The sequence below is a fragment of the Herpailurus yagouaroundi genome, unplaced genomic scaffold (genome assembly GCF_014898765.1).
Source record: "Herpailurus yagouaroundi ecotype Mexico unplaced genomic scaffold, PumYag 207, whole genome shotgun sequence".
Classification (NCBI taxonomy): domain Eukaryota; kingdom Metazoa; phylum Chordata; class Mammalia; order Carnivora; family Felidae; genus Herpailurus; species Herpailurus yagouaroundi.
This window is the reverse complement of record NW_024412438.1, coordinates 655,917-681,353: the sequence shown is the minus strand read 5'-3', so window position 1 is coordinate 681,353 and position 25,437 is coordinate 655,917. Positions and strand designations below refer to the sequence as shown.

The following is a 25,437-nucleotide window of genomic DNA, read 5'->3' as shown; positions in this document are numbered from 1 at the left end:
TATTTAGCTTTGAGAGAGACACAGTCGAGCAAGGGGGGAGCAGAGAGAGAGGGAGTCACAGAATCCGAAGCAGGCTCCAGGCTCCCAGCTGTCAGCACAGAGCCCGAGGCGGGGCTTGAACTCACAAACTGTGAGATCATGATCTGGGCCGAAGTCAGATGCTCAACCAACTGAGCCACTCAGGTGCCCCTGTTATATGCATTTTAAAGCACTATTTGAACTATTTGTAGATAAAACTAATGAAAATTAATCAAAAGCAAAAAAAAAAAAAATGTAGCACAACTACATGTTCTGACATTGGAGAGTTGTTTAAGAGATACTCTTTCTTTAAAAAATGCTTGTTTATTTTTATTTTTTAAGTAATCTTTCCACCCAGTGTGGGGCTCGAACCCACAACCCCAAGATCAAGAGCTGCACGCTAGGAGTGCCTGGGTGGCTCAGTTGGGTAAGCATCTGACTCTTGATTTTGGCTCAGGTCATGATCTCAGAGTTTGTGAGATCGAGCTCCACCTGGGGCTTTGTCTCTGTCACTATCAGCGTAGAGCCTGCTTAGGATTCTTTCACTCCTCTCTCTCGCTCTCTCTCTCTCTTTCTCTCTCTCTCTCTCTAAATAAATAAACAAACAAACAAATACAAAGAGTTTCATGCTCTAACACCTGAGCCAGCCAGGGACCCCTGAAGAGATATTCTTAAGCAGAAAAATTGTAAAAAATATTTCAAAAGCTTACACCTTTGATAGGGAACCATTTGTGGTAGTTATGTTGGGGATTGTATGGAATTTCTGTTTATGGAATGTTTGAATCATTTATAATGAGCATGTATTTATTATTTTTGTGATCAGAAGGAGACACGTTGAAAAATGGTGTATTAGAGTGACATCAGCTAGATGGTGGATACGAGGGCCTAGCCCTGGTCCTCCCAGGGGAACCCTGATTTAGCAGCCATTCCTGGACAAATACACTTTTACGAGAGCTCCAGGGTCCCGTTGAGAGGTCCTAGCGCCTGAGTGGAGCACGGAATCCGAGAACAGACACATTGCAAAGGGTGAGAACAATTTCACTTTACTCACGTCACCCCAAGCTGGCACAGCTCAGTGCTTAGAGAGACTCCCTCAGTCTGGTTCCTCCCACAGGAGACCCCGTGAAATGAGCGTCTTCCTTCCCCAGCCTTTCGCAGTGGGCCCGGGAGGCTTGCTTCTGTCCCCCGGAATGCATAGGGACGTTGCATTTCTGTCTCATTGGGGGGCAGCTAAGAACAAAGCAAGGGGGCTGGGGCCCACGGCAACTGACGTGTGGATCTCAGAAACCAGCCTAGGGGCCCTGCCAGTGAGCTGGTCCACCAGTGGACCCCCACAGCAGGCCCGCATCCACCCCTGCAGGCGGTCCCCCATAGTGGGGAGCCACACGACTCGCATGCACAGCTCGGCAGCCAGCCTGGATCCCAGCAGTTGGCTTTGGCTCTACAGGAGGGGGAGAAAGCACCTTACCCCCGAATGCTCCTTCACCAGGGAAGGAGAGGTAGGAGTTGGCACCATTATCCTGGCACATCTGTGTGCTGCCCTGGGGAAGATAGACCCGGCGCCTCGGCCCTTGGCGTGGCTCCGCGGAGTTGGGAGAAAGGGGATAAAATTTCAGTTATGCGCGAGGAATGAGTCCTAGAGAGATTCACCATACATCCTAGGGCCTATAAGTAACAATATCGTATTCAACATTTTTCTAATCGGGTAGGTCTTATGTTAAGTGTTCGCGTCCCACCAAAAACTAAAAATTGAAAGTAAGAGGCTAGAGGACACTTCTCATGGTGCCAGATACGTTTATAGTCCCGACTGTGGTCAGTTTCACAAATGCCTACTTCTCTCCAGACTCATCGAGTTGTGTGCCATTAAGGACGTCCAGCTTCTTGTATGTCGATCACACCTCCATAGAGCGTTGTAAAAAATTTTTTTATCTTGAAGATCTCAAACGCACAAAAACATCAGAGAATTCTGCTCTGGGGATAAAAGAATGAAGTTTTAAAATCTGAGCCGAGTAGACTGGTAGGGAATGATGTAAACTGGCAAACCGGTAGGGAAGCGGGTCCCAGACAATGTATTCCTTCTCCGTTCTTGTGGTGAGGGTTTGTGAGAAGACTGTAAGAATTCAGGAGGACGCAATTTAACAACAGGAATGGTAACAACGCAACACTGACGCTCGTGTTTATCGGGCTCTGTGAATACACCAAGGGCTGCAGGCACATTGTCTTTAATTCTTCCAGGACTCCACTAGATGCTCATTTATCTATTTAAAAAGTATCATTGAACACTGTTTTCAACGTTTGTTTATTTTTGAGAGACACAGAGAGAGCATGAGCAGGGGGTGGGGGGTGCAGAGAGAGGGGGAGACACAGACTCCGAAGCAGGCTCCAGGCTCCGAGCTGTCTGCGCAGAGCTGCCGCGGGGCTCGAACTCACGGACCGCGAGATCATGACCTGAACCGAAGTCAGTCGCTTAGCCGTCCGAGCCATCCAGGAGCTCGGTTGAACATTTTCTAGGTGATAGATCCTGTGCTAGGTGGTCAGGATACTGAGATGAAATCATTGCGGTCCTTGCTCCCCGAGAGCGTATGGAGTAGTCGGAGAAAGAGACGTTAAATATAATAAATAGTCGATGGCATGTGATAGACGACATGGAAAGTGTGACAGGGGGATGCAATTCAGATAGAATGGTCTGAAGGTCTCTCTTGGAGAGTGACATATATGCGCTGACACCTATAGAATGAGGAGGAAGGAGGCAGGCAGAGAAGGGTCTGGAGGCAGATGTGAGCAAACTCCTCCGAGGAGCTGAAAGAGAATCAGAGAGGCCAAATCAGAGAGAGGGGTGAGTGGTGACGGCCGAGGTTGTAGAGGCGCCAGGCCATCCAGAGCCACGGAGACTCAGTTTCTTTCTGAGTGACCGGGAAGTCCCGCAGGGTTCATCTTAAGCAGACAAGCGAAGGGTCTGATTTATATTAAAGATACTACTCCGGCTGTCTTGTGGAGAATGGACCGGAGGGAGATAAGAGCAAACCTGGGGGACATTTGTTTGGAGTTTACTGTTGTAGCCCAGGTTGGAGATGATGGTGGGTTAATTAATACAGGATGGAGGTTGAAGGTTTGGAGACAAGCGGGTTGATCTGACATACATGTGTGGAGGTAGAGTCCAAAGGGCCTGGTGACGAAACAGCTGAAGTCAAGGATGACTCCGGTTCCTGGTTTGAGTTAACAGGCTGATCCCCATTTTTCAGTCTAGCAGACCAGAGCTCAAGAGGTTCCGTCACGGGTCCCGGGAGGTATGTCTAGTAAACGATGCGTGAGGGTTTGGGGATGGGTCCGTCCGATTCCGGAGACAACATACGTAACACACGGTACTCTCTCCCAGCGAATCGCAGTCCTGCTGCTCTCTACGAGGAGAGAAGTCGTTGTCTTCTGAATTACCAGTCCCCGTCAACCGCAACCCCATCCGTTGCCAAAGAGAAAGTCAATATCCAGGCTTGTTCGCCGAGGCGTGTTTTGACCCGGAGCACATTAGAAAATGTTATTTGGGTCCCATGTTGGAAATGATGTCATTCCTTCGATACTTGACGGAGGCGAACAGGTTCCGGTCCTCAGAACTGGAAGCGATGATCCTAGATATTCAAGTCCTCCAGGCAGAAACCACGCTGTGTTTGTTCTCTCCCAAGGGGTCGGGAGAAGCCATGTGCTTCCTGCATTCCTGCTGAGACCCCTCAGCCACTTGGATGACGTTGCCGAGGGCAGTCGTCCGGGGAGAAATGGGCTTACTCTAATGGCAAAAAGGAAAATCAAGCAGGTTAATGGGGACCAGTGTCTCGGGCTACCTCTCTCGTGGCTATAGAGGAGGTCTGGAGAGCACTAAGTGACAGATAGGAATACGGAGCTAAGGCAAAACTGACTTAAAATTTTAATTTAAACAATTTAACGGAATTCAGGTAGGTTGGAAACTCAGCGATGGGTGACGCGCCTCATACAAGATAACTTCTACGTTTTGGTGATGCCCTGAGACCTTCTACATTCCGCTGGTGTCTGTGCCATCTATCCCGTGGCCCCCTTTACTTTTACTTCCCCTTATAAAGTTCTAAGTCTAAGGAGAGAGGTAAGCTGTGAGAACAGGGCACGCTCACGGGCTCACCTCTTTGGACTGATGAACCGTGGAGTAAATTGTGGAGGAATCAGTGCTTTTCGTAGGCGTTGGGTTACTTGTTTGCTGTAAAAAAATAATCATAGACATCCGGCTCACAGACAAAGAGATATTTGTGCAGGGAAAGACAACGCAACACAGAGGGGCGATGCCAACATCCTCCAGGAGGGAAGGGTAAGAGAGTGTGCAGCAAGAGGGGCTGGCCACCAAACACCACGAGCTCTCAACCCAGAGAAAGTTGAGTGACATTTCCCGAGGCCCACACAAGAAGCACAACCAGTGGCCTCGAGAGCCAGAGAAGGACAGAAAGGCGACCTTGTTGGCGGGTGTGTGAAGAAAGGGAAGCGTCCTTCCCTGCACCGGACTCTGCTGTCCTTCGTCCACCTTATGCCGGAGCGTATAGGAGTATTGTATCTTTTGTCTTAGCTCCTTCGGCAGAAGTCCCCCGTGCTCATGGGTTTTGACATTTAAAACGAACTAAGGAATATTTAGGGCATGGAGAAAACCTCTGAAACTCTCCAGAGCGCGATTTTTTTTTTTTTTTTTTCCGGAAGAAGTGGGCAAGTTGGCTGGAGAGCCGTTTATTGGGTTGTTGAGGGTGATGCATCTTGTCCCCAAGAGAGAATTAGGAAGGCAGCAGAGATATTTGGACCAGGGGGAGTACCCTTCTTGTCACCTCCCTTCGAGGAGCCTACCTTGGAGATACCACGAGGAGCTGTGTGAAGGGACATTTGCTTGGGGAACCTAAGATTCCTGGCGGGATCATCGCTTCCATCAGTGGGTGAGTGCTGAGTTATCTTGGCTTACTTTTCAGAAGGTGGATGGTGCTATTTAGGAGGGTCCACCTGCGGATGCTTTACTTTGAGGGTGGTGGGAAATTGCTGATGTGTGGCAAAGGAGTTCCTGGTGGCTGCCCAAGGCCATCTGCTATGTTGCAGAGGGGAGGGGAGCGTTGAAGGCCGCTCATGCCTTTACCGTCTTCTACTGTTGCGAATCCTTGCCCCGCCTCCCCCCCTTGAGAGAGTGTTTCTCAGTTCCTCTATTTCTACTCCATCCAGGGCAAGAAACCCCCCTGCCACACAGTTGTGCTCTCTGGAAACTCTCAAACTTCATTGAATTCCGATCTATTCAGCAAGTGTTTACTGGGAACCGTGCTCAGGGAACAGAGAGGAAAACATCATTTTCACTTCCAGGCAGCTCGTAATTAAGCTGCCAAGGGACAAGACTTACTGATGCGTCACGCAGTTAGAGGACCATGTAAAGTAGGGCGTGAGCAAACACATCATGGGGCGAGAGCCCTGGGGGCTGGCAAGGTCCCCCATGCAACATCGTCATTGCTGCCACTGCCTCTCCTCTCCTCCACAGTGGGGGTCATTGGATTAAAGAGATGACTGTGGTGACAAGTTTGCGTACAAAGACTCTAAAACCCGTGCCAATGATGGAATATAAAGCTGAAGGGACTCACCCTCTTTGGATGAGTGACATGAGCATACACGGTGTTCCCCGAAGAGATGGAGACATACTCTAAGTTATTCATGTTCTCTGCTGTTAACACAGGAAGGCACAGTCAGTGTCCCGCTCTCTCAGTGTCCCACTCCACGGCACTTTGTGGCCCCAAAGAGGCAGTTGGTCGAGGCAATGCCCTTCCTTAGGGTTCATTCATTTTTGACACTCTTTGAAGTTCTGGGTTGAACTAGAACCTTCTCAGCCGTGTGCTCTATTTTGACCTCATCTCTTGGGGGGACATGGTCTTGAGGTGTCCTAAAGCTTCAGCGTCTCTCTCTGGATTCACATGTGGACCAGTGAGCTCCCGGGACCAAAGAGCATTGCCTCCACAGGGGCCAGGGAACGCCATTGGCAAGCTTAATGGAGCCGGGTTATGTCACATATAAAGCATTAGGAAACCTCTCAGATTCTATTACAGATGGTTGTACTATGGATAGTTATATTATATTATATTTATTATTACTGATGAGAAACCGGAGGCTCAGGAAGTTCAATTAACTTGGCACAAAGTCAAAGAGGAAGTGATGGAACAGGAACTCGGATGCCTGCCTTCTTTCTGACTCTGAACCTCACGTTCGTCCTCTACACACGATGTCGTGTATCTCTGACCCCTGAAATGAGACTCACGGCCAGTCTGAGTCCAGAGCCTGTGTTCCTGTCTCTGTATCACACTTTTCTTTTTGGACTGGGTCTACTCAGTGTTCAAATCCCCTGGCTGAAAGAGTGACAGGGTCAGGCAGTTTGTCTGTGGACCTTTGATGCTCTAACCCTGTCCCTGCCCTGGACTTGCTGGTTGATAATGGACAGCGAGCCTTTCACCGGTACCTGGTTTCTCATCAACGGGGTGGGGAGCCACCCTCATCCCAACGCCTGAGATCCTTCAGGGACAGACATGCATAGTTACGGGTCACCTCTCTTTCACCATCTGGTCCCCCTGAGTAATGGTATTCTGACTCCCTCCTCTCTCATTACCCAGCCTTCTGGCTGGCCCCTTTCCTCCTTCACTAGGACGCCCCCTCTGTCTTAGGATTGGGAGCTAAGAGTCTACAAGCTCACCAGAAGTCTGGGTTTGCTGAGCAGAGAAATGAAAGATGCCTGAAAAATAAAATCAGGGAAATGGAAATTTGTTGAGTGCAATGTGAGAGGCCCCCACGCCCTATCCCTCGCCCACAGGTGTCTCTCTAGAGGATGTGGTGCAGGGGGACCTGAAGGGGAAGGGCAGCCAGGCCTTGAGGCTTGGTCATGCATTTTCTGGAGAAAATTAGCACGTGTGCGGTCACATCCCAGGGGCCGTCCCAGTGGACCTTCCTCCCTCCCTTTACCTCTCTTGCACAAACAGTATTTCTTCCTCCAAACAACAAGTAACACGATGACTGGACATATCAAAATGATAGTCACAAGTGCAATCCATAGGATACCAATGGATTCATCATTCAAAAAATCTGGAAAAAGAAAAAGAGAAGAGCATCTTTCTTCTGAAAAGACCCCTCCTGAGGGTCTCTGCTGAGCCTCTTCTAGGCCACCTTTGGGGGCTGGGTGGGTTCCGGCTCTGGGCAGCCTTTCCGGGAGTGGGAGTCCCTGTGGTGGACGGGGCAGGAGCCTGGTAGAGCCGGTGTGGGGAGCAGTTTCGACTTCCCAAGGACTTGGCTCCTGGGCCCTGAGTGGGCTGGAGGACTAGGGGGAGGGAGGGAGGAGAGGCTTCTGGAGGCAATGAGGGGTATGGAGCTGCGGGGGGGGGGGGGGTGTTAGTCCTACCCCGGCAGTGTTGGGTGGCCTCCCCCTGAGCCCCTGTTTTGGGAAGTCGCCTTGGGCAGGAAGGACATACCACATCCCACAGCTGCTCAAGGCTCTCGGGGAGACCTGAGACCGACTGTTACCTTTGCAGAGACTCTGGGTGGAAACAGAGAAGGACAGTTGGCTGACAGGATTCTCAGCTATGCAGGTGTACTTCTCTTCGCTGGAGTTCTTGGGGTCCCAGGACAGAGTGAGGTTGGCTTCTCTTATAGATATGCTTCCTGCGACCTCCCACCTTACTAGGTTGTCGTCACTCATATTCTCCACAGAGCAGGTCAGGTGGATCTCACAGGTCCCATTCTCGGATCGCCAAGTGTGGTTGGCCACTTCTAAGTTCTTCAGTGGTCCTGCACGCGGGGAAAAGGCCCGGCCTGAGACCAAATGGCTTGGTCTTCAGGCCATTGTGAAAAATACCCTTCCCACCGCAAAATGCTTCTGTATTCCTCCCAACACTCTACTGTATGCTATGGCCTGTCTACTCTGTAAGTCACTTGGCTTGTATTGCCTAAAGGATGGTGTCAGGGTCTGGGGTGACCAGTGATGAGGGACATCAGCATGAGACAGAGCAGCCAGGGGGAGAAGTGAGTGGGGACACACGACGGCCATCACCAACTAGTTGCATGATTCTGGGCTGCTCAATTTACTTTCTGGGCCCCAGTGTATTCCTGGCATCCTTTCCAGCCTTGTACACTGGGCTTGTGTGAAGACGTTGGGGAATGCGGCTGAGGGCCAACTGGCCCTTAGTCAGGGCAGAAGCCAGTAAACCAGACTCAAGAGCCCTATTCTTTCCACCATCAGAGTTCCCTAGCTGGGGTGGAAGATAAAAGCTCGGTGTCCTTGGAGACTTGTACTTCTCACGAATCTGCAGGAATGCCGGTCCTCACTGTATCGGATGCTGGCTCCAGTGAGGACAAAGAGATCCTGATGCGGAATGTCAGCAAGACAGAAAGGGAAATGTCGAGAGCCAAAAAACTAGAGAAAGAAGTGAGGGAACTGAACGAGCATGTAATTCTGGAGAACCAAGAAGTACAATATATCCAGGCATTTGAGAAATTTCTAAGAGCAAAGATCAGAAAATATTGGCTATTGAGACGCCAGGAGCGCGGTGCCTGGGTGGTTAAGTCAGACTTCGGCTCAGGTCACGATCTTGTGGTTCGTGAGTTCGAGCCCCGCATCAGACTCTGTGCTGACAGCTCAGAGCCTGGAGCCTGCTTCACATTCCGTGTCTCCCTCTCTCTCTCTCTGCCCCCGCCCCCCCCCCGATTTGGGCTCTGTCTCTTTTTCTCAAAAATAAATAAACATTAAAAGATATCTTTAACAAATGGCTGGAGCTGTGAATCAGTAGGGATGTGGGAGTGGTACAGAAAAAGGCCACTGAGCGGGGCTTGGCCTGAGGTAACGATGACCCAGTAAAGAACGGAATGACCCCGACTGTCTGGTGGGAAGATATTGAGGAATGCTCTAAGCTTAGTTAGAGGAGTAGAGGTGGGACATATTCTGACAGAAAGGAATTTCATGGAATGGAGAGTGTTGGATTTGGAGTTAAGAAGACCTTGGCCAGACTTACGGCTTTGTCATTTCCTGGTTATGGGACCGTGGAGACATTTTTAAATCTCTCCACGCCTCACACAAACTTACATAACAATACCAGCTTGTCAGGTCAACATGAGGATTAAATGAGACAGTGCCCAGCACAGCAATGGCAAATATTTGGCATGAATATCACATTTCCCTCAACCCGTGTCCATGGCTAACCTCAAAAATCTCTCTTGTTACCTTTTCCCACTTAATGAATATAAAACTGCCTACCTGACATTTCCACTTGGATATAATGTGTCTCTCAAACTGCACATGTTCAAAAGCATTCCTGGTTTCCTCTCCCGAACCTGGTCGGTCCGTAGCCTCCCACACCTTGGTTGGTAATCACGCCTTTCCAGTCGCTGAGGCCAAAAGCCCTGAAGCCACCCCTGACTTACCTCTTCGTCTCACGCCACCACGTCAGGATACCCTGGTGGCTTTATCTCCAAAGTATATCCAGAATCCAAGCACTTCACAAAACCCTCTGATGGTTCTCAGTCTCACCAAGAGTAGAGATCAAAGTCCCTGTGAAGGCTCTCAGAGCCATACGTGATATGGCCTCTATTTCCATACTGACCTTGTTTCTTGTTCCTCTCCCCTCACTCTGCTTCTTGGTCTTTGACCTCTTTGGCGTTCCTTGAGCCTGCCAGGCACAGGGGAGGCTTCTCCATTCAGCTATCTGCATGGCTCACTCCCTCACCTCCAACAGGTCTTGGCTCAAATGCTATCTTCTCAGCCTATTATGACCACTCCATTTATTAAAAATTTTTTTAATATTTATTTATTTTTGAGAGAGAGAGAGAGAGAGAGAGAGAGAGGCAGACTGCAAATGGGGGAGAGGCAGAGAGAGGGAGGCACAGAATCTGAAGCAGGCTCCAGGCTCTGAGCTGTTAGCACAGAGCCCGACGCGGGGCTCCAACTCACGAACCGCGAGATCGTGACCTGAGTCAAAGTCGGAGTCTCAACTCACCGAGCCACTCAGGCACCCCATGACCACTCCATTTAACAATGACTTCTGGGGGCGCCTGGGTGGCGCAGTCGGTTAAGCATCCGACTTCAGCCAGGTCACGATCTCGCGGTCCGTGAGTTCGAGCCCCGCGTCAGGCTCTGGGCTGATGGCTCAGAGCCTGGAGCCTGTTTCCGATTCTGTGTCTCCCTCTCTCTCTGCCCCTCCCCCGTTCATGCTCTGTCTCTCTCTGTCCCAAAAATAAATAAACGTTGAAAAAAAAAATTAAAAAAAAAATGACTTCTGTTCCTTGTCACTCCTGATGCCAAAAGGTCCTGAGAAGGGTTTGGTGTTGAACCTCATGAGTATGGTTATTGCAGAAGTCATGCTTTGTCTTCTGACCAGTGGCTAAAGAACATTATCTCAACAGTGTGATGGAGACTGATACGGGGTCTGTTCTCAGACTTTCCACCGGATGTCTCTCTTCTCTCCAGGGTCCTAGCACTGACTTGATGACCTCTGGTCACCCAGAGTGATTCTGCCTGTAGTGGGTTGAATGATGACACCCTCCCAAAAGATATCTCCACGTCCTAATTCCCAGAATCTTATTCAGAAAAGGGGTCTTTGCAGATGTAATTAAGTGAGATGAAGAGATGATTCTGGATTATCTGGGTGGGCCCTAAATCCAGTGATAAGTGTCCTTGCAAGAGGAGAGCAGAGAGATATTTGAGACAGAAGAGGAGATAACATAGGGAAAGGAGGAGGCGATGTGACAGGGAGGCAGAGACTCGTGTGACACAGACACAGGCCAACAAACATTAAGGAGTGCCAGCAGCTTTCCAGCAGAAACTGGAAGAGGCCAAGAACAGATAGCCCTCGAGGGCCTCCAGAGGGACGGTGGCCCTGCCCACACCTTGATTTTGGACTTTGGGCCTCCAGAATTGTGAGAGAATAAAATTTCTGATGTTAGCCACCGACTTTGTGGTGATTTGTTTAACAGCTTCAAGATATCAATACCTTGTCCCAGGGTGTTGTCTGCCTGTGGCAGACTTTTCTAGACAACCTCTCTTTCCTATCATATTTACCTGTTCTGTGTCCTGTTCTTTTAGGGACATGACTTTGACCAATCTAACACGGTACATCTGCCAAATATTTAGGGGATTATAAAGGTTCACAAGTAACCTATTTGTGGTGACATCTTACTTTAACTGAAGGGCTTTTTTGGATTCCACGTCTTAACCCAAAGGGCTCTGGGTGAGTTTTAGACACTGTAGGCTCTCGGGTAGATGAGACGTACGGAATCTCGGTGACCTTCAAAGTTGCCAGTTCAAGCTTGAATCTCCTATACACCATTCCTGCTAAGAGATGGTCTTAAAGGCATTCAAGGCATCTCGAACACCACCGATTGCTAGAAGGATCTTTTTTTTTTTTTTTTTTTTTTTTTTTTTCTGATACTGATTGGCAAGCTGTCTCATGGTTTCCATAATTTTATGTTGAGGACGTGAACCGTCTGGGGAAAATGTTCTTGGAAATTAAATAACCTTGTAGAAAAGATCTTTCTCGTTATCAACTCATCCTTACAGAGCACTTTCTAGGTAACCACTGTTCTGTATACTGATCATTCTCCACTGAGCCAGACGAGCCTTTGTGTAAAGGGACGTGTCATGCCAGCTAGTCATGTGGGAAACTCTCCCACTTACTGTCTCCTCTGTGACTGTAGGCAGGTTGCTGTGACTGATGCTGTGCCTCAGGGTTAAGGGTTCGTATCTACCTCGTGGAGCTTTGGCGAAGATTACCCAACAGATACAGGTAATGCATGTGGTAACAGAGTCACAGCTATTTCACTTCTGTTACTTCCATTACATTTCTTTTTTTTTTTTTAAGTTTTATTTATTTAAGTAATCTCTACACCCAATGTGGGGCTTGAACTCGTGACCCCGAGATCAAGAGGGATGCCCTTCCGACTGAGCCAGCCAGGTGCCCCACTTTCATTACATTTCTGGTCAAGAGGGACTATTTTTTTTTTTAAGTTTATTTATTTACTTTGAGAGAGAGAGAGTGAGTGAGCGAGAGCAGGGGAGGGGCAGAGAGAGAGAGAGAGAGAGAGAGCGAATCCCGATCAGGCTCCGTGATGTCTACGTGGAGTTGGACGTGGAACTCGATCTCACAACTCTGAGATCATGACCTGAGCCGAAATGAGAAGTCAGATGCTTCACTGACTGAGCCACTCAGGTGCCCCAAGAGGGACTATTTTATTGGGTGAGGGAGAGTGATGTGATTGGGGGCCAGGAGTCACAAGACTTAGGTTCTATTCTCCACTCTGTCACTCACTGGCCGAGCAATGCCATTGAGATTGTTTACTGCTGGACCTCAGCCTGACTCCAAATACTATGCTGTTTACCACTAGGCTATGGTGGTCACTATGTGACTGGCTGTCACATAGGATTGACATACGTCCTACCTTTCAGTCCATACACAATTAACCCCCATGCTTTCACTCACTGAAGATCCTCAGCTTGTAACTGGAAAACACTGTAGAGGTTTGTGTGGTTATCTGGGCATGGTAAGATCCTGCGTCAGCCATTGTCAGGTTGCTGAGCTGTAAGGAGTAGTTCCTGGTGAATTGCAGTCGGTCTTTCCATTTTGGATTCGTCAGTATGATCTGGGGATCTGAAGGATCGCTTAGTTGTATGAAGGTTATAGATGTTCCGTTGTAAAGCCAGGTGATGGAATGAGTATCCTCAGATATAGGAAGCTTCAAGGGAAAAGTTACCGACTCCCCCAGAGTCCCATTCACCATCAGTGGGGTTGAGCTGGCTTGTGAAGCTGTGTTCCCTGTAAACACAGAAGAGAAATTGCTTTAACCGCGCCCCACCCCCCCCCCCGGCTCACCCCTTGCTCCCCACACCCTTTCCCTACCTCTGCCCATCTGTTAGAGCCTTCTGATACTGATGCCCGGACATATGATGAAGAGACACAGGGTTAGGAGAAGTGTGGAAATGGACAATCACAGAGGCCCCACCCCCAACAAAATGTCTGGTGTTCTTGGATAATGGGAAGTTGGCCCAGATGGTTCTGGCCCAGTCCACCCTCCTATCCTGGCTGGTCACTCTTGGGTCATGACCACAATATCTGACTCCAGCCTCTGAGTTCTCTGGGCCCGAGGTGGAGGGAGAGAGGGAACTGTGTCAGCTCCCTAGCATAGACTCCAGCAATCACAAGTCTCTGCTGATGAAGTTTAATGAAAGCTCAACACTCACTGATTATCTGCTGTGCCCAACATAGTAGGTTTGTGGGTGGGTGGGGTGGTGGTTAGAGGACTGATACTAGGAATTTATAGCTCTTTACATTCATTATTTCCTTCGATGCTGGTGCAATTCTGGGAGGCAGATCGGATATTATCATCTCCATTTATAGATAAAAGAGCGGAGGCACAGATCGTTGAACTCCTTTTTTTCCCCAGGGTCACACAGCTACAGAATAAGGGTCAGGATTCAGACCCAACGATTTTGACCTCACTTGCTTTTTGCTCTTTTGGTGATACCAGAAAATATCTTTTCTATTCTCAAAGTGGAGGAGCTAAAACTGATAAATACAGAAGCGATAAATATAACTTCAAAGGAACGGACGGTGGTCCTGTTCTCGTGAGCCCATCTCAGAGCCATTCATGTTTGAGCAAAAAAGGTGAAATGGTCCCAACGATTCTTTTTTTTTTTTTTTTAATTTTTTAAAATGTTTATTTACTTTTTTGACAGAGAGAGAGAGAAAGAGAGCATAGGCAGGGGAGGGGCAGAGAGAGAGACACACACACACACAGAATCTGAAGCAGGATCCAGGCTCTGAGCTGTCAGCACAGAGCCAGAGCGGGGCTCAAACTCACAAACCATGAGATCGTGACCGGAGCCGAAGTCTGGCGCTTAACCGACTGAGCCACCCAGGCGCCCCTGGTCACAACGATTCTTAAAGAGGATGCTTCCCGAGCATCCTCTGCAAATACGTAGCACGCATCACACCATTTTGTGGTCCTGTGTTTGCTTGTTTGTCTTACTGGCCATGCCCTGATTATCTTTCTATTTCGGCACTGTGTCTAACATGAAGGAGGATCTGGAAATGTTTGAGTGAGTTGGTGAATATGTAACTGTAACCAGGACCCCCAACCTTCTCCAGATCTCTTCTCAGGAGAAGATCTAAGCAGGGAGGAACTACCTCTCGGGATCCTGACGCTCAGCTCTTGGGCGAGATCACACTGCCTCTCTCCTTCCTTGATGGTTGTGCAGACGCCAGGCACTGAACGCTGCCGGCCATTCCCACCCCCCCTGCCCCGCACCCCATCTTTCCCATCAGGGGTTTAACGTGATGGGGAAGATTTCTCATCTTAACCTCTCTTCCCTCTAGGAACGGCATGGGGGACGATCCCAAGCAAAATCTTGAGCAAAAGATGTATTTTGCCTTTTTCTGTTGTTGATCCCACTGACTGAAAGTTTAAAACCAGGCAAAACAGATCTGTTGCTTGACGTCAGGACAGTGGTTACCTTTGAGGAGGAGCGAGAGAGAACAGGTAGGAGGGAGCAAAAAGGGGGACTCTGGGGTGCTGCGAATGTCCTAGTTCTTGAGCTGGGTCTGGATACTCGGATTTACTCATTTTGTGATAATTCATTGAGTTCACACTTAGGATTTGTACACTTTTCTCGTCATGTGTATATTTCAGTTAAAAAAATGTTAGAATGACGACAAAACCCAACCCAAACGAAAACAGTTACAATGACCTATGAAGACCAAAAGGTGGGGCGCCTGGGTGGCTCAGTCGGTTGAGCGTCCGACTTCGGCTCAGGTCATGACCTCGCAGCTCGTGAGTTTGAGCCCCGCGTCGGGCTCTGTGCTGATGGCTTGGAGCCTGGAGCCTGCTTTGGTTTCTGTGTCTCCCTTTCTCTCTGCCCCTCCCCTGCTCTCCTCTGTCTCTCTCTCTCTCTCTGTCTCTCAAAAATAAATAAACATTAAGAAAACTTTTTTTTTTTAAAGACCAAAATGTTCTGCTCATGTTTCTGTCTTTGACCTATTTTTTCTATAACTCTCCCCAGACCAGTTGACTTTGCTCAAACTACTCTGGCCTGGCCATTCCTTGAGCAAGCCAGGGCTGGTTCACCTGCCGTTCCCTCCGCCTGGAAGGGTGTTGTCTCTCAGGTGTGCATGTGGCTCACTCTTTCACCTCTAGAAGGTCTTTAATGCACACATTCCCTCTCAGAGAGGACCGCTCTTCCCTCATCACCACCCCTCACCCCTGTACATTCAGCTGCTTTTGGACTTCTTTTTCTCCATAATACTTACCACCTAGCCTACTTTATAATTTGCCTTAAAGAAAAAAATTCTCTCTCCCTTCTGCTAGAATGTAAGCTCCCTGAGAGCAAAGGTTTCCGTCTGTCTTTTTCATTGTTGTGATCACTCTTGAACACTGCTTGGCACAGCATAGGCCCATAGGATTCATCCAGTGAGTATCTGTTGAGTGACTGGACTCTCCGTTCTTTCTCTTGGAGGTTTTCTGTCCAAGATATTAAGGAGCAGATTCTCTTTTGTAAGGAGCCTGGGCATACCCTGGGGCCCAAGGACTCCCCAGGAGCTGTTGCCTCCTGCCTAGCACATTCCTTGACGCCTCCTTTTTTTTTTTTTTAATATAGATGGCAACTATTCATTGAACAAGTCATTCTTTCTACCATTTGCTCAGTTCTATGCCAGTTCAGTGAGTAGAGCTTTAGAACTCACGGCATTCAGACCATATGGACTAGATCGCTTTTATGGACCAGTTTCTGGGCTGAAGATTGGGAACATGAATAAGAAATGTTGGTCCTCTGGGCTCACCATGTCGAAGAGGAGCCTAACAGGCAAGCGAGTAGTTTCAGTGCAATGAGCTGGGTCTGGAGCTAGGAAGGGGCTGACTTCTGCATTGACCTTGTACGGACCATCAGTTGCACCCGGTACACTCAACACCAAGTACTTCTTTCTTTTTGTTGTAATTATGAGACTGTTTTCCTCTCTTTTCCAGCATCTTGGGGATAGAGACTGTGCTTGTTATCTCTGTGTTCCTAGCACTTAACACAATTTCTAGCTCAATAAATGTTGACCCAACAGAGGTACGTGCTGTAGAGGAGCCCAAATAAATGCGCATCCGGGGCTGGGGGAGCTGGGGGTTGTCAGGGAACCCTTCACAGGGGCGATAACATCACAGCAGGGTTCTGAATAAAAACAAGAGGTTCCTATGGCCCAACGATCTGTGATTCTTCCAAGAGTGCCCCGCTCTTTCTTTGCCCCGTTGTTCCCTTTGCCCGGAATGCCCTTTGTCGCTTTTTCCACCTGCTGAGTCCCTATTTATCCTTCAAGGAGGGGCTCAAATATCTGTTTGCCTCTGCTTATATTTGTGGGGAGTTTGTTTTGGTTCAGGGGAAGGAGAAAAGAGTCTGGCTGAAAAAGAGACCAAGGGGAAGAAGGTGGAGGAGGGGAAGGTAGAATTAGTCCCCTGAAGGTCTAAGAAGAAGAAAAAGGCTTAGGGCACTTTGCTCAGGGAAGGGGAAGGTCAGAAGTTACAGGAAATGTTCAAAAGCCCTTCTGTGAGAATTTTGGCACAAGGAGAGCTGCTTTGGGGTCCAGGCGATGTGATTCTGTCGGCAGGGAGAACCCCTCCACTCCGGAAACTCCTCAAAGCCTCTGCCCAGCTATAGGTTTTATCTTTTAGAAACCAACTAATGAATTGCTGGAATAGGAAAAGAAACATTTTGAGTAGGACCCCCCAGGACATGCCTGGGCAGCTGAGTCATAAAGTGCCAGACAGGTACCTCAGCTCTAGGACAATATTAAAATCCCTGCCCTGGGACGGGCATAAACCTCATTAGCATACCGTATAATATATGTATAGGCACGTTTTCTGGGTGTGCATGTGAAGGTCTATGCCTGCCCATGACACGTGATGATCAGGCCTCTCCCTCTCCATATCCATCCCAGACCCCAATAAGAGGAACCTGCTTATCTACAATTTTTTTTCCATTACCCAGATTTTTATAAAGTTCCCAATGCTTGATGCGGATATATTGGTAGCTTGTTGTGGTTTTAATTTACCTTTCCCTTACGACCAGTTACATTCAATACCTTTTAATATATTTATTGGCCATTTCCATTTGAATATTTACTTTAGTCACTTGTCTGTTGAAATCTTTGATCCACTTTTAAATGGATTCTCAGGTTTTTTTCTTATTATTTAGGAGCTCTTGGTGTATTCTAGATACAAAATATATTTCGAAAATCTTTTTCTCCCACTTTGTGGATTGCCTTTTTACTCTCTTTTTAAAAATGTATTTATTATTTAATTTACAACTAACTTGGTGCAACAATGATTTCAGGAGTAGGTTCCTTAATGACCTTTACCCATTTAGACCATCCCCCCTCCCACAACCCATCCAGCAACCCTGTTCGTTGTCTATATTTAAGAGTCGTTTATGTTTTGTCCCCCTCCCTGTTTTTATATTATTTTTATTTCCCTTCCCTGATGTTCATCTGTGTTGTGTCTTAAATTCCTCATGTGAGTGAAGTCATGTGATAGCGTCTTTCTCTGACTAATTGCTTATCTACAAATGTAATGCAATCTCTGTCAAAATACCAACAGCATTTTTCACAGAACAGAACAAACAATCCTAAAATTTGGATGGAACCGCAAAAGACCCTGAATGGCCAAAGCAATCTTGAAAAAGTAGAACAAAGCTGGAGGTATCACAATTTCAGATTTTGAGTTATACCACAAAGCTGTAGTAATCAAAACACCACGTTACGGGCACACAGTAGGCACACAGGTCAAAGGAACAGAGCCCAGAGCCCAGAAATAAACCCACAATTATATGGTCAATTAATCTCTGATAAAGGAGGCAAGAACATGCCATGGGAAATAAAAAGGTCTCTTCAACAAATGGTGTTGGGAACACTGGACAGCTACATGCGAAAGAAGCTGGACCACTCTCTTACACCATACACAAAAATAAACTCAAAATGGATTAAAGACCTAAATACGAGACCTGAAACCATAACATTCCTAGAAGAAAACACGTCAACCATGGAAACATTTTTCTAGATACGGCTCCTTTGGCAAGGCAAACAAAAGCAGAACTGAACCGTTGGGGCTATACCAAAATAAAAACTGTTTCCCAGTGAAGGAAGCCATCGACAAAATAAAAAGACAGCCTATTGAATGGGAGAAGATACTTGCAGATGACCTATCAGGTGAAGGGTTAGTAGCCAAAATATATAAAGAACTTCTACAACGCAGCACCCCGAAACCAAATAATTCAGTGAAAAAATGGGCAGAAGAAATGAACAGTGTCCACAGAAGACATCCAGATGGCCAACAGACACAAGATGCTCAACACCACTCGTCACCAGGGAAATGCAAATCAAAACCACAAGGAGATGTCACCCCACACCCGTCAGAATGGCTAAAATAAAAAAAAAAAAAACATGAGAAGTAGCAGGTGTTGGCGAGGTTGTAGAGGAAAAGGAACACTGTGCACAGCTGGTGGGAATGCAAACTGGTGCAGCCACTGTGGAAAACAGGAGGGAGGTTCCTCAAAAAATGAAAAATAGAACCACCCTACGACCCAGCAGTTGCACTATGGGGTCTTTACCAAAAAGATACAAAAACGCGAATTCAAAGGGATACACACACCCCGGTGTTTACAGCAGCGTTGTTAACAATAGCCAAGATACGGAAGCAGCCCAAGCGTCCATCGATGGACGAATGGACCAAGAGTATGCGGCATGTACGTTCAATGGAATATTATTCAGCCATAAAAAAGAACGAAATCTTGCCATCTGCAACAACATGGATGGACCTGAAGGCTATAATGCTAAGTGAAATCAATAAGTCAGGCAGAGAAAGACAAATACATATGGTCTCACTCCTGTGTGGAATTTAAGGGATAAAACAAAGAAAAAAAGAGGCAGGCCACGAAACAGATTCTTAACTACAGTGAACAAACTGCTGGGCACTAAAGGGGAGCTGGGGCTGGGTAGGGCGATAGGGAAAAGAGGTGAAAGGAATGAACAGCACACTTATCGTGATGAGCACTGAGTGATGTATTGAATTGTTGAATCACTACGTCGTACAGCTGAAACGAATGTAACACTGTTTGGTAACTACACTAAAAAAAAAGTTAGAGAGGGAGGGAGCCAAATCAGAAGAGGCTCTTAAAAACTGAGAACAAACTGCGGGTTGATGGAGGTGGGAGGGAGGGGAGGGTGGGGGAGGGGCATGGAGGAGGGCACCTGTGGGGATGAGCACTGGGTGTTGTGTGGAGACCAATTGGACAATAAATTTCATGAAGAAAATAAATAAATAAAAATAAAATAAAATGAAATAATTACACTTGAATTTTAAAAAATTGGTTTGAAAAAGGGAAAAAGGAGTCCGCTCACTCCTGTTTGGGGAGTCACCGCCTTGGGAATTATACTCCATGTTCTCCGTATTTGCTGCAAATAGAGGACTTGGTAAGGTAGCTCCGGCCGGTGTAGCTTCTCTCTGTAACTCACCGAGGGGCCCACCCACATTGGCTCGGTAACAAACGTTGGTGACCCAGGTGGGACTCTTGTCCTTCTGCGACTCTGCCCTCCGATTCCCTGGTGTCTGGTGAATGGAGTAGAGGGCAGTGTCCCCTCGTCCTGGGCTAACCCATTCAAGCTCCCGGGGCCGGGCTGGAAGCGGATTCCTTGCGGGGTTCCCCCTCCTTGGTGCCTGTAACGACCACCGGTGTTGGGACCTCCCCCGAGATCCAGCGGCTGCACCGAGTGTTTTTATTCGGAAGGCTCTCTGCTGGCATAGGCCGGGTCTACGGCACAGATTTTAGAGAGTGTCTCACAAAGTCTGGGTGAACTGGGAAAGACCATTAGGAAGACTGCACAACCTGGCTATCCGGGAGGCTTGGATGCTCCAGCCCGGCGAAACGGGAGCGATCGTTTTGAGACTAGTCAGAGGGTAAACTTGACCTCTTCGCTGGGGACACTGGACCCTGTTGTGCTGGTGTCTCGTGCTTAGAGTCCGGGAGATTTGCCGGACGTCTCCGTCCCGGCTGGTCTAGTATCTGTGAGTATGTTTTTACTCAATTGACTGTTGTCGACTGTCTGAATCTCCACCCTGAGTGCCTGGCCGTTGTATACCTTGTCCTTCCCTTCTTTTCGGTACTGGCGATCTGTAAGTAGGGCCCCCCAGTTCTCTGGTGTAACTTCACTTACTAACAGTTAAGATAGACGCCCAGAGTCCTCGGCAGTCCCCAAGACCTTTCTTTCTCTAGCCTTTTTCTTTACAATTAAAAAAAATTTTTTTTAATGTTTATTTATTTTTTGAGAGAGAGAGACAGAGAGAGAGAGAGGGGAAGGGCCAGAGAGAGGGGGAGACACAGAATCCACAGCAGGCTCCAGGCTCTGAGCTGTCGGCACACAGCCCGAGGCGGGGCTCGAACTCACGAACCGCGAGATCATGATCTGAGCCGCAGTCGGACACTTAACCAACGGAGCCACCCATGGCCTTTTTCTTAAGGACAAGCCACTCGAGGCTTAAATATTCTGGGAGCAAGATCGTGTGGCATTTGTGTCACCCCTAATCACTGTATGCGACCTTTGGTAGTTCAGAGGCTCTAAGGAAGGTTCCCAGAACATGGGACAAGTTCCATTCTGAACAACAGCCTGTGGCCTGTAGCCTCCAGCACTGGAAGGCTTTTGAATTTTTTTTTTTTTCAACGTTTATTTATTTTTGGGACAGAGAGAGACAGAGCATGAACGGGGGAGGGGCAGAGAGAGAGAGGGAGACACAGAATCGGACACAGGCTCCAGGCTCTGAGCCATCAGCCCAGAGCCTGACGCGGGGCTCGAACTTAGGGACAACGAGATCGTGACCTGAGCTGAAGTCGGACGCTCACCCGACTGAGCCACCCAGGCGCCCCCAGAAAATGGAACTTTAAAACTCAACGGCACATTGCAATGGAAACTATTTTGTAGAAAAGTAAGAGATCCCATGTGTTCAGAAGCCCCAACCTTAGCGTTACCAGACCTTGAAAAACATTTGATTTATATGGACCTGAAAGATAAGGCGTGGCTGTGGGGGTGTTAACACAGATGCTGGGGCCCTTAAATGAGAGCGTGGTGGCTGATTTCTTTGAACATTCGGACATGGTGGCCAGGAGTTGGTGTCCCTGCCTGAGAGCTGGGGCAGCCACGTGCCTTTTGATAAAAGAGGTAAAAAGAAAGTGTGAGTCCACCTAGAACAGTCTGGACCCTGCACCTGGTCTCTGGTTTATCAGAAACCAAAGGACATCTGTGGCTGTCCCAACACAGAACACGACAATATCAAGCCACCTGCCAGATCCCCCTCAGCTACGGCTGAAGCCGCATCACACTTTAAACCCAGCTACCCTGCTTCCTGACCTCGCTCCTCCACCCCTCACAGTTGCCCAGAAGGAACCGGTCAAGTCTCAAGTCGCAGAGATCTCCCAAGTGGATCCCTGGCCAGGGCGGAGGAAGGCCAATCTGTAGATGGGCAAGAAAGGCAGGGACGTGGTGTCCCTGGATGCTCTTGTAGAGGCCAAGAGGCCGACCCCAGGCCCCTCGGCCCGAAAGGCAGACATAAAGTGCTACCGATTAGCACTCTATTCTACATAAAAGATTCTAAATACACCTTCTCTGTCTTCCATGCCCATGGAGCCAAATGGAAGGAAAGGCTTACGAAACCTGGATATAAAGAAACCAGCTTTGGCAGAGAGACCCGCGGGGTGTTGGAAACCGCCCACAAGTCGAGCAAGGTGCCCATGGTGCATTGCGAGTCCCACCAGAAAGGAAACTCAGAAGTCGTACAGGCAAGTAGCTTGGCGGCCGCAGCCACAGGAAGGGCTGCTAGGTCGGGAGATTTTGCAGCACAGCGATAACCTCCTTGCCTCATTATCAGTCTGCCCCAACCTACCCCCATGTGGAGACAGAGGAGGCAGCAAAACCGGGCTGAGGATGGGCCCTGATAATCAGATGACAAAGAGCAGTGGGAAAGTCCAGGGGCCCAAGCAGACTTCTTGGGGGCTTCTTAAGAGTGCACATGACCTAGGGGCGCCCGGGGGGCTCCGTCGCTTAAGCATCCGACTTCGGCTCAGGTCACGCTCTCACGGTTCCCGGGTTCCAGCCCCGCGTCGGACTCTGGGCTGACAGCTCGGAGCCTGGAGCCTGCTTCGGATTCTGGGTCTCCTCTCTCTGCCCCGCCCCTTCTCTCTCTGTCCCTATCTCTCTCTCCTTCAAAAATAAACAAACACTACAAAAAAGCGTTTAAAGAGTGCACAAGATCCAACTGACGGTGGCAGAGAAGCTTCATGCCTGTGGTCAACAGAGACAATATACGGTCCAGGGATGAAAGAGATTATTATTATTAGCCGAGGCAAATCAGGCCAGGGGGACACTGCCTGCGGAAGACTGGCAAACGGGTTTTGCCGTCATGCCAGCAGCCCCTGGGGGTTTCAAATACTGGATATTTGTAGTTACGTTCACTAGATGGATTGAGGCCTCTCCCTGTGGGGCAGGAATGGCAAATGGGGTAACAAAGGCCCTTATCAAAATGGATATTCCCCTGATTTGGGCTACTGAGGTCGCTACAAAGCGATAATGCATTGACTTTCCCATCAAAGGTCATGTCTGGGATAGACAGAGCTGGGGACATCGCATGGAGGCCACGCCCTGTACCTGGAGACCTCTAGAAAGACAGGACAGGATGGACACGTTATCTCCCACGGCTCTTCTCTCCTTGCACTTTTTCTTAGCTTCGGTGATGATCTCCCTGCCGTGATGTCCGCGCCTCCAGCCTCTAGTCCTCAATTTCCAGCCGCTCCCGGGAAATCTCACGGATATCACCCTGATGTCTTCAAATCGGTAGATCCGACCTTGAACTCCCCGCCTCCCTTCCCTTCGTCCCCCAACTTTATCACCTCTGGCGACTCTGTCTGAAATCTCCCTGCCCCTTCCTTCCACCATCCTTCACATCCCCATTCCCCGCTTGATTTTTTTTCCTCCTTATCATTTGTCACTGTCCACTATGCCACTTCACTTAGGTAACTTGTTTCCTCTGCTCAGATGTGAGCTTCACGGGGAACAGTTTTCACCCGCTCTGTTCACGATGTGTCCCCAGAAGCTAGACAAGCAGAGCCTCCCCCACCCTCCTGGTGTCCGTCTTGTTAATTCTGCATCCACGGTGACTGTCACCGTGGCCCTTTCTCTTGCACTGCGGCTGTGTCTGGGCACTGGTCACTGTTTCTCAGAACTGTTGCAAGAGCTTGCCACCTGCTGGCTAACGAAATCTGGGCCAGTTATTTAAATTCTCGTTGTAAAATGGGGTCAATATAGCACAAGCTCCCGAGACCTGTACTGAGGCTTATGTATATAATGCGTGCACAGTACTTGGCCCAGGGCCCTGAACAGAAGGCGTCAGGAAGTATTAGCTATTTTCATCTGCTACCCTGGCCTAGCTTTTCTTTTATTTTTTTTAACTTTTTTTTTTTTTTTAACATTTATTCATTTTTGAGAGTGAGAGAAACAGAGCGTGAGCGGGGGAGGGGCAGAGAGAGAGGGAGACACAGAATCCGAAGCAGCCTCCAGGCTCTGAGCTGTCAGCACAGGGCCAGATGCTGGGCTTGAACTCACGGACTGAGACCGTGACCTGAGCTGAAGTCGGACGCTCAACCGACTGAGCCACCCGGGTGCCCCATCTGGCCTACCTTTTCTGTCTCGTCTCCTGCCCCGTCTGTCCCTGAAGCCTGTACTTTGGTTCCAATAACCACCGGTGATTCCCCAAACATGACACGAACCTTCCCGTTTTCCATGTACTGGTCAGTGGGGAACGGGGAGGCAGGACGGGCCAGGACTTTCTGTGGCCATATAAAGTTCTGGCAGCCTAGCTAGCCTCTGATATGAATCACAAGAAGGGAGAGCCAGCGATCACAGTAATAAAATAGGGCTATTTCCAGCGTTTGCCCTGTGCCTAGAAATTTTGGCCACACTGAACCATAGGGTTGTCAATATTTTCGACGCGGACACTGAAACTCAAGAGGCATAAGGAACCTACCTGAGGTCACCCGGCAAGACAGTAGCTCATTTGGGGAGAGAACTCACTTTCCTAACGGCAGAACTCTGTATTTCACAGCATGCCGGTTGTAAACTCCAAACTGTCTGCTCTTAGAACAAGCCCACCTCCCATGCCCCGCAGGTGAATGCAGACACAGGGGAAGCTGTCAGCTCCAAGGGAGCGCTTCGTGTGCCAAGTGGAGAGGCGGTGACACCCACCCGGCCCCGCGGGGGGACAGACAGACACCTATGCATGAGTGGTGTAGACTGAGCGAGCTGCGCAAAACCAGAGAGTCGCTCGGGGGGCTGCGCGACCACCCCCCGCATTTACCTGGGCCGAGGCAGGAGACCAACGCGAGAGGCAGGAGCAGACAGAGCATGACGGCGGGGCAGACGGGAGCCGGTGGCCTCCTGCAGCCGGTGTCCACCCTTGGCGCTTCTGTCATCAACTGAAAGTGGTTCTCACCCGGACTTCTCCTTCCTCTCGGAGGTGTGGTAAGCCTTCCTGCGCACCGACAGCCCTCATTTGCCTACTATTCTGTTTACTCTTCTCTGAGTGGAGTGCAACGCTCTTAAGTGTGCGACGTGAGTTGCAATTTTCATTTTCTGTCTAGTTCCTTTTTTCATTTTTTGACTTTTTTTTTGCCGGCGGGTTTGGGGGGGGGGGGCGCGGAATGGCCCAAATGACAGGCTGTGGTGTGGTGACCCAAGAGTCACTGTTGTAACCGTCCCATTCGGTGGCATGAATGGCATTCGAGGCCAATATTACAGGCTTACCTCGCTCTGTTGCTCTCCGCCTTGTTGAGCCTCACAGACATCGTGTTTCTCTACAAACTGAGGTTTTGTGGCCACCCTGGGTCGAGCCAGACTGTTGGTGCCATTTTCCAACCTTTCTTTACTCTGCGACACGTTTTGGCGATTCTCGCAGTCCTTCAAACTTCGTCACGGTTTTTATTTTTATTTTGTTTTATTTTTTTCATGTTTATTTATTTTTGAGACAGAGAGAGACAGAGAGTGAGCCGGGGAGGGGCGGAGAGAGAGGGAGCCACGGAATCCGAAGCAGGCTCCAGGCTCCGAGCTGTCGGCACAGAGCCCGACACGGGGCTCGAACCCACGGACCGTGAGAGCGTGACCTGAGCCGAAGTCGGACGCTCAACCGACGGAGCCACCCAGGCGCCCCATATTTTTATATTTTTACAGTGATCTGTGATCAGTGATTTTTGATGTCAGCATTGTAATGATTTGGGGGCACCAGAAGCTGTGCCCCTATAAGACAGCGAACTTGCTAGATGTTGTGTGTGTGCCGATGCTTCACCGACAGCTGTTC

At 48.9% G+C, this 25,437-nt stretch overlaps 1 protein-coding gene across 2 annotated transcripts; it reads right to left on the bottom strand.

The window, feature by feature from the left end:
* Positions 1-2,790: 2,790 nt before the first annotated feature.
* Positions 2,791-25,037, bottom strand: SLAMF6 (SLAM family member 6). Of its 2 annotated transcripts, XM_040452445.1 has the most exons (8): positions 24,442-25,036; positions 12,498-12,830; positions 7,555-7,818; positions 7,000-7,119; positions 6,734-6,772; positions 5,637-5,716; positions 4,163-4,237; positions 2,791-3,796 (listed from the first exon to the last, which is right to left on the bottom strand). In XM_040452445.1, the coding sequence occupies exons 1-8, from the start codon at positions 24,554-24,556 to the stop codon at positions 3,650-3,652; spliced, it is 1,173 nt and encodes a 390-aa protein (XP_040308379.1). In that variant the 5' UTR covers positions 24,557-25,036; the 3' UTR covers positions 2,791-3,649. The 2 variants fall into 2 exon arrangements, with proteins under 2 accessions (XP_040308379.1, XP_040308380.1); XM_040452446.1 differs by lacking the exon at positions 6,734-6,772 and having other exon boundaries at positions 24,442-25,037.
* Positions 25,038-25,437: the final 400 nt, after the last annotated feature.

Bases quoted from the DNA above. Each gene is read 5' to 3' on its own strand.
- SLAMF6 (XM_040452445.1), bottom strand. From the start codon at position 24,556: ATGACAGAAGCGCCAAGGGTGGACACCGGCTGCAGGAGGCCACCGGCT. The intron at 6,773-6,999 runs GTAAAGGGAGGG...TTTATTTTTCAG, and splicing joins ATACTGTTTGTGCAAGAGAG to GCATCTTTCATTTCTCTGCT. The intron at 3,797-4,162 runs GTGAGCCCGTGA...TTTTGCCATTAG, and splicing joins CGGTTCATCAGTCCAAAGAG to AGTAAGCCCATTTCTCCCCG.